The sequence below is a fragment of the Coffea arabica genome, chromosome 11c (genome assembly GCF_036785885.1).
Source record: "Coffea arabica cultivar ET-39 chromosome 11c, Coffea Arabica ET-39 HiFi, whole genome shotgun sequence".
NCBI lineage: Eukaryota > Viridiplantae > Streptophyta > Magnoliopsida > Gentianales > Rubiaceae > Coffea > Coffea arabica.
Window position 1 is genome coordinate 32,407,587 of NC_092330.1, and position 8,928 is coordinate 32,416,514.

An 8,928-nucleotide genomic window follows, 5' to 3' on the forward strand; every position below is an offset into this window, starting at 1 on the left:
GAGATTGAACCCTCCACCATCGGATCAAACGGGTACCTATGCACATACTGGTGAAATTTTTAGAAAATCCTGAACAAAAATACAAACCAAGGGATTCAATCCTTTAACCTACACCCAAAGAAAGCTTCTCTCCCTGATATGACCAACTACTCTAGGAGTATTTGATTAGCTTATATCTACATGGGCCGGTACCATTTTCTGGACTAAATATTGGTATTACCAAAAACTAAAGATCACAGAAAAATCTAGAATTTGACTAGAAACTAGATTTGGAACTTGTACATTTTCAATTCAAATCAGAATCAACATATTAAACGTATCTTCCCCATAAATGTTAAGTGGCCTTTAAGAAATTTTTATTTGAGAATTGGGACCAAGGTTTTAAAATATAATTGTCAACCAAAAAAAATAAAGAAATAAAGAAATGGCCAAAGAAAAGAAACCTATTCTTTGACTTATGAGTAGAAACTTGAAACAACTGAATGATCTTTAACCAATAATTTGAGGTATGACGAAAGACCTATAGTGTGGCTTATTGGTTAGGACATTGTTGATCTCTGTACTTATGCTTTATCAATAGGTTTGTATAGCATCATGGATCACCTATATTTTGGGGGTAACTATTGAACTGGATTCTTATAGGTGGACCAATTTTTGACTTCGTCACGGGCTTGTACTGTCTTGTATTAATTATTATGCCATCCTTCAGTTAATAAAAGTTCAGGCTTAATTGCAAAATACCTCCCTGAACACTCTTTGAGTTGCAAAGTGCCTCCCGAACTATCAATTTCAGCACTATAAATCCTTGAACTATCAAATTTTCGCGATATACAACCAACTACTCGCCTGTAGAATTTAATAAGTAAAAAGTCATTTGTGTCCCTAGATATAATTAAGTGGATAAAATGTACTTCTTCCTCTATAATTTGTCATATATAAATAAATTTTTTTTTTCACATAAACTCAAAATCTCTCTCTCTCTCTCTCTCTCTCTCTCTCTCTCTCTCTCTCTCTCTCTCTCTCTCTCTCTCTCTCTTCGCATTTATGAAAAGGCTGTTGATATGTGTATAAATCAGTTGTAAAAGAAGAAGACTGTTTTGGTCACTTAAAACTAGATCTATTGACACTAATGAATTTTTACTTTTTTTTTTATCGAAACGATAGAATAAAGACTTTTTACTCATTAAACTCTCCTGGTGGCAAGTTGATTGGGGTACATTACGGAAAACTGATAAGTTGTGCTGCACTTTGCCACCCAAAGAAAGCTCAGGGGAGTATTTTGCAACTTAACCCTAAATCATGGTTTAATCTTGCAACCACTTTTATGGCTTCAAGCACATTTGAACAGGATCCTCAGTATCATGCATGCTTTTCACAGGAATGATGGCTGTTTAGTGGGGGTATTCCAGCACCTTTCTTAAGTAAATGAGTGCGCGAAATTAAAAAGCTGTTGAAAAAGTGTTTGGAGGTTATCGAAAACAGTTCTTGAAAACAGGCCAATCCCTATAGAGATATGCTAGTATTAGCTTGTTCAATGCAATAGGAGGTTGTTGAACTGTTGACTGGATGAGAACGTACTTGACACACTTGACATTGCAGATGATGAATTTTGGAGATGAGACATGGATACAAGCTTGTGACCGGCAAATTTTCTTGTGATTTAGTTTGACAGAAGCAACCTTTTTTTTTTGTCGACATGATAAACGTACAATTATTCTATGCTACAGGAAGGGAAACCCGAAGAGATCCAGAAGAAATCGGAAAAGACTGAACCACCTACCGGTCCAGACAAGTACATTACACAATTGTCTGAAAGCCACTTTAAAGTGGCCTGTCACATTTTTGTGATCAATAATGAGGGGTAAGGTTTGATCCCTTAACCTCCCATCCTACCAGCTTTTGGTGGTGGTCATTGAGCTAAGCTCAGTGGTTGACGGAAGCAACCTTACATTTGGTAGAATTTGACCATTATCTAATCACAATTTCACGATGCATTTTATACTCTTACAAGTAAATTTTCTCATCATCTAGGTTTTTGTTTGGTCCATCAAACTTCAATTGGCCGTTTTGTTTTTTTAATCTTTTTTCTTCTTGAACCAAGACAGGCCTAACTGTATTAGAATCAGACAAATTCTTAACCATTAGTTTAGCTAAGACGCTAATATCGCGATTACATTTTTTTATTTTTGAACAAAATTTTTCTACCAAGGGAGAGGTGGGATTAATCTCTCGATTACTTTGATTACGTTCGTGCACCCTCGTGTTAGGTACCAGAATTGAGGGGTGACAGGAGCAGCTTTCCACGGCCAGAATTTCAAGTTTTAAGTAAGCTAACCTAGGCATCTAACTAAGTTGGCATAAGATCTGGTAAGCTAACTTGTGCTGACAATAATCCATGGAGACCTAGAGGCAATGTTCAAGAACTTTGAATTAGAAAACTAATACGAAATGTAAGCCTAAAATGGTACACAAAATCCATACTCGAGCCGAAAACATTATAGACAAGAACACTCCCACCAGGACAGCAATTTCCATGATGAAATTCATAGAGCTATTGATAGATCCAGATTAACAGTATGCTGGACTAAATATGACCCAGAGCAGTCATTGAAGTTCCTAGAGTACGAAGAAATCGCCTCGCTTATCTCACTTGTGGAAGAAACATTGCTGATCTGAGTCGATGGATGATGCAATGAGAGGGATAATGATAGTCCACAATCATCAGTCTCTTCTTGCACATAATGTTTTTCTATCAAATTCTGAGATTTGGCAGTTTTTGATGGTTCAAATTTTACTTCCTCTTGGTTGGCAACCTGTCCACAAACACAAAATAAGTTAGTTGAAATAAGTACTACATCTTGTGTTTATTGAGCACCTACTACATGGCATGATTGATGAAGAGCAATAATAAATCAAAACTACAAAAAAGGGGAGAAAAAAAAAACAAAATAGTCAACTCACAATTTGTTTAGACAAAGCTTGTACAAGTCTGGACCTTCATCCCTCCACTTGTAAATAAATAATGAATGCAGCAAGTATACACATCTAGTATGCAAAATCAGGACTACACAGAAAACATATATTGACAGAATGAAAAGTAGAATATACCTTCTATCCTATAATTGTTGTCATTTTAGAGTACCTCCTTAGATAGTTGATAATTTTAATTCTCTCAATTTGCAACCCTACATTGTACTGTACTTTTTACTTTATCCTTTTTTTGTTTTGTTACTTGTATGATGTATTCATCAGTTTAGCATATTAGTATGTTTTTAGCCACATTTGTTCTTTCTTGTGTTCCCTGCATTCAAGCAATCCTCCTACTGCAGAAAGGCCAGAATGGTAGCATAAATGTTCATCCCAGAAGAGCCAATTATTTATGCACTGATCTGTCCCATGCTCTGAAAATCTTAAATAACAGGAGAGCCCAAACAAAGAAAAAACAGGAGTGACTTCCATATAAAATGAGGCAGTATATATTCTTAAATGAGATGGCCCACTAGTAATAAAGTCACACTGCTATTCTACAATTTTGTACTGTACAGGTACAATGCAATAAATATGCATTATTTTGGAGTATCCCATTATGCAAAAAAAAAAAATTTTTGGGGACCAAATAGACACTATTTTCAAGGACCAAAATGGGTTCAAAGGAGCATAGATTTGCAAGCTAAACCTTCAAGAAGCAGCTTCTTAAAAGGGAATATGAACTAACAAACACCAAGAATGCTAGTCAAAAGAATTAATCCTCAGCATGAAAAAATCCAGCCCTTTTTCAACACTTTTGGTATAAGAACATGAGCAGTGTACAATATTCCTCAATTCAAAAGGTAAACAAATGTTGGTGCCACATGGTTGTTAAGTCTATTGCATGCCTCAAAATTCAAAGTTTCCAACCTTTCCTCAATAATTTCTCACCCACCAAAACTGCCTTTCTGGGAGCAAGCACGTTTTAAAATTTCGTTGCATATATGGAAATGGCTTCATAAGGTGACTCATTTGTTTATTACTATTGTATGTGAAAGAATTTGCCCAACATTTCTTAGGATGGACCTTTATTCTTCAGGAACATGACAGAAGAATCCCAAACAGGAAGGGATCTGAACATTCTTCTTGGGAAAAATAAAAGGCAAAGCAAAAGCTACAGGTCAATAGACAAAGTCGGGTAGCAAAAAGGAAATGCATGGTTAAAGCGGGAGACACCATGATGCTTCAAAATTATCATTTCATCATAAATTCTGCAATAAGTCATAAAGTCCAGCCTAAATACCCAAAATCCATACCAATAAATCCAACCAAAAGATTAGTCCCTTTTTGTAGATCATAGAACATTGGTTTAAGTGCATAAATCCAACCCTAAAAAGTAACTATATTAGACTACTCTAGACGGTCTTTACAAATCCCAATATATATATATATATATATATATTTTTTTTTTTCTTCCCCCAAACAAAAAGAAAATGTCCCTTTATTTCCTTAAACAAAACCATGTATACACATGCATCCGCTGGTCATGAAAGTGTTATTAAACGACACTGAAAAAAGGCATCCTGCATGACAGAGTTGAAACTAGAAAGCAATCCTATAAAAACCAAAAATGCACTCAACCTTCTTGAGAAAAAAGCTGCTCAAAAGAAACAAGTGTGGAGAGAGAGAGAGAGAGAGAGACAATACAGTAGACTTTTAGCAATGTACCTTGAAAAAAGGATGAGATTCTTCCATTGGACCAGCATTGCTAGAAGGATTAAGGGTTTGAAAGAAATCTTGTGGCAGAGAGAAAGGGATGTGAATAGGAGTTGCTGTTTCATGAGTCTGCTGCCACCATCTGAAATCCCTCCTCCCCTCTTCCTTCTCCTTTATCATTCCACTTTTCTCAGCTGTGGTCTGTCCATAATCATCATCACCGTACGGATCATATGTGACTGACTCACGTATTCTTTGGCAGCGTTGCAGCTTCTCTGAGATTGAACTCATCTTCTCGATTCTAGCTCTGAACAAAGATATGAAACAAAAAGAACATTTTACTATTTTGCATAGATAAACAAGTAAACAACGTTGGGATGACTGAAAAAGATGTACACTTCCCAAAAAGAAAATAAATACACAAATTAATGCAGGTTTAGTACAACGCTGTCATACTAATTAACAGTATCCCTTATCAAGATTTGAAATACTTTAGCAAATGGCTTATTTAGGTTGATTAAGTTGATGAGTACCTTTTCGTAGGGGGAGGATTGTAAATGAACTGAGAATCTGAAAAGGGATGATGGTAAACCATGTTATTTTCTTGTTCAACACCACCTTCATGAAGATCTTGAACAGACTGCTGCTTCCTTGGTTCTATTGTGATGTTTCTGTCTGCAGCTTTAACATAAAAATAAAGCACAAGCACAAGCAGACAAAAAGTAGTACTAATTAGAGGAAGGAAAAAAATCATCAAGAAAAAGGCTATGTTCTTTCATGATGCATCTTTGAATTTTGTAGAAAAGAGTTGCAGAATTTAGCATGCTTTTGATTGGAAAGAGAATTTGATATCTTACCAGTATGACTTTCATATAATAGTAGTACAAGGAATGCTAATATTAGAATATTTAGAGAGAGCAGTTTTTATGGATTTTAGCATCTAGAAGACTTTATGGGGAAAGAGATAATCAATGAAGTAAGGCAAATGCATCATTTCCAAAAGATGTGCAAAGAAGAGATATCAGCATCATTGATTATGGCGGATGTGAAAGTAACAAATACAGGAAACCACTACAACCAAGAACAGATTTTCCACCAATTGCAAAAACACGTTATTACATCAGACCCAGCAACAGCCACAAGATTATAGATATTTAGTAGTTTTAGGAAAGAATTATGTTCCATTAATTGGAGGAAAGAATGGTTGTTTTCGCTTTCAAATACCGTCATTTTTCCACAAACAAAAAAACAAAAAGAAATAAAATGAATACCTTGCCTTGCAACATCATTCTTCATGCTCCTGTACATCTGCGGAGAAAGATAAAGTCAAAGTAGAAAATAAAGAAGATGGTTGAACACAATACAACATTTAAAGAAAAAGTCTTTTTTTAAATGAGGATGGACACGGAGTAGAGATAGAAGAAAAGAGAACCTGGAGATGGCTTTTGACATGAGAAATAGTCAGTCCTCTCACATCCATCATCTGTAAAACAAGCTTTGGTGTAGCCTCTGCATTTTCACAGCCACAAAAACGAAACATTGGGAGGAAAAGAAAAAGGAAACCTTTATCAGAAAAACCAAGGACCAAAATGAAAATACAAATAGGATGACAAAAAACAGGAAGCTTACTCTCTTGGCCACCAAGCCTTTCAATAGCATGTACAAAACAGTGATGAAGATCAGGAGTCCATCTCAAACGAGGCACTTTTGATCTTATATACTGTCTTACACCACCATTTCTTCCACAACTACCCATACTACTTCTTCTCTTTCCTTACCAGCCAAAAACCAACTCAAAATCCAAAAGGGTCACCTCAAAATCCTTTCTTTCCACCTCCACACCTATTTCTACTCTCAGGGTCCTTCCCTTCTGCTCTTCAAACGCCAAGAGCCCACAAAATAAATAAACAAATAAACACGGGATTGCAAGAAACTGAAATTTTTGTTCCCAGCCGTTTTTAGAAGCAACAAAGCAACTATGCAAGTTGAAGCAAATAGCTCAAAAACCAAAAGGGCCCCCTCAAAATCCGGTCTTTTCACCTCCAAACCTATTTTTCACTTTCAGGGAATCCCCCTCTTTTTCTTCAAACTTCAAGAACCCACGAAAAAAAATATATAACAGTTGTTTAGCCGTTGTCAATATATAAAGCAACAGAATATCTATGCAAGTGGAAAGACAGAAGACAAGAAAGAAAGGAAGAGGAGAGACAAATGAAAGAGTCTGAAAATGATGATGATGTGGGATGCTCTTGGAGGTGTTTTGACTTTTTTTAAAAAATTCTGATGAAGCAAAAGAAGATTAGAAGGAGGAGAGAAGAGAGAAAATTCTTTTATCACGAGAGTTTTTACTCGTCTGAACCTTTTTCTGATCAGCAGCTGGGGAACGAAATCATTACCAAAACAAATACTACCAACTGTTGCTGCTGCTGCTGCTAAATGCTAATAACCTTTTCTTCTCTCCTCTCTTCTCTTCTGAGTTCTGCTGCTTTGACTCTTTTCTCTCTTTCTCTATTTTTCTTATTCTCTTTCTCTCTCTGTAGAATCTTAATACTGCCAAAGTCGTCATCATCACAAAACCTCATTTCATATTTTTCTTTTTCTTGCAGGAGTTTTAATTGCAATATGCACCCATGATTTGATACCTGTTTCTATTTTGACCCGTAACTATCAATGATGTTACTTAAGTAGTCAAGTGTTTTACAGTTAGTGCTACAAATATATAGGACGCATATTTTCAAATGATTTAATATCGATTAAGTTTGTTTAACTACTTGTAAATGACAAGATTCCCATTTCGTTTTTTACTTTCTAGAGTTTTTGTAGAAAAAATGTACTGTGGTAATTTAATATATGTGAAATAAAAAAGTGATTGAAAAATGTATTCATAAAAAACGTAAAAATTTTTTGAGCAAAAATGGTTGGTTTCCTAAATGTACATTTGTTTATTGGTATACTTGCATTTATTTTCTCTAATTTTTTCCCCTATTTTATCTGATGATGAAACTCAACCCGATTTCTATTAATTTTTACTGTTATTGATATATAATGACAGATACACTACTATCTTCTTCCTTTTTTTTGCTTTGTTTTTTGGTACATCATTAATTCATTATAGGATTAATTTTTTGTTTTGTTTCTAAAACAAAAGAAATTCAACTATCCAACATGTATGGTGTATTTAACCTCAAGCATTTCACTGTTGCATAGTTCTTGCCTAGTTGTTTAATTATTTTTTTTCGTAATGACACATCTAATCTAACTTATTCATACTCCTACTCCAACTCTAACCTACTCTAAGAGTGGCCCAATTGAGTCGAGAAAATCAGAGGAGACTGAATCACCATCAGACCATATAAATGCACCACGCACCGGTATGAATTTAGAAGAAGTCGTATATAGTGGCACATTGATGAGAGGTAAGATTTGAATCCTTGACCTCCCACCCCACAATACATGTGGTGATAGCTGTTGGTTTTTTTCGTAACAGCACATTTAGATTGTGTTTGGATTGCATTTTTCATGATTTTTCATGGAAAAATTACTGTAGCGATTTGATGTATGTGAGAGAAAAATGTAATAGGGAAATGTAATCACGGAAAACGACGTAATTTTCTGACGAAAAATCGCAATCCAAACAAGGCCTTAATCTAGCCTACTTCTACTCCTGCTCCAACTCTAACCTAGTTGTTTAATTGAAATATGAATTGTTAGCAGTTAATTTCGAAGTGCATTTGTCATTAAGCTAAATCTCCTACCTTACGAACTTCATCTCTAGTAATTTTTTGACATTTGATTTTCTATGATCACAGTAGTAATTATTTAAGATTAAGTTCTTTAAGTGTTCCCTAACATTTGATTTTCAATATTATAAATATTCTACACAAATTGTAATATTTTCCTTGAAAAACTACGTTAAACAACCAAAATTGTCGCCAAAAAATCAATCTACTTGACCAAAAATATCAAATGCGGCGATGTTAACTAACGGAATCAACATTATTATTTGCTAAAAATGTAAAGCATTATAACAGATTTGGGATTTGATGCATGGCATGTTCACCATAAATTTACCATTGCTCATATAACTAAAGTTCGATTAATAGAAAAACTTACATTGATCCATATAGTGCAAATAAAAAACAATTGTTACAGAATAATTAATCATTTCAAATTCTCCTGGTACTGAACTATTATTTACTAATTAGCAAAACCAGCCTACTATTTCTAGCTATTGATTAGCAAACT

The 8,928-nt window shown here is 34.8% G+C and overlaps 1 protein-coding gene across 2 annotated transcripts; it reads right to left on the minus strand.

The window, feature by feature from the left end:
* Nucleotides 1–2,404: 2,404 nt before the first annotated feature.
* Nucleotides 2,405–7,165, minus strand: LOC140003884 (myb family transcription factor MOF1-like). Of its 2 annotated transcripts, none has more exons than XM_072070271.1 (6): nt 6,313–7,165; nt 6,116–6,192; nt 5,955–5,991; nt 5,217–5,358; nt 4,696–4,990; nt 2,405–2,813 (listed from the first exon to the last, which is right to left on the minus strand). In XM_072070271.1, the coding sequence occupies exons 1-6, from the start codon at nt 6,437–6,439 to the stop codon at nt 2,544–2,546; spliced, it is 948 nt and encodes a 315-aa protein (XP_071926372.1). In that variant the 5' UTR covers nt 6,440–7,165; the 3' UTR covers nt 2,405–2,543. The 2 variants fall into 2 exon arrangements, with proteins under 2 accessions (XP_071926372.1, XP_071926371.1); XM_072070270.1 differs by having other exon boundaries at nt 5,217–5,364.
* Between the last annotated feature and the right edge of the window lie 1,763 nt (nt 7,166–8,928).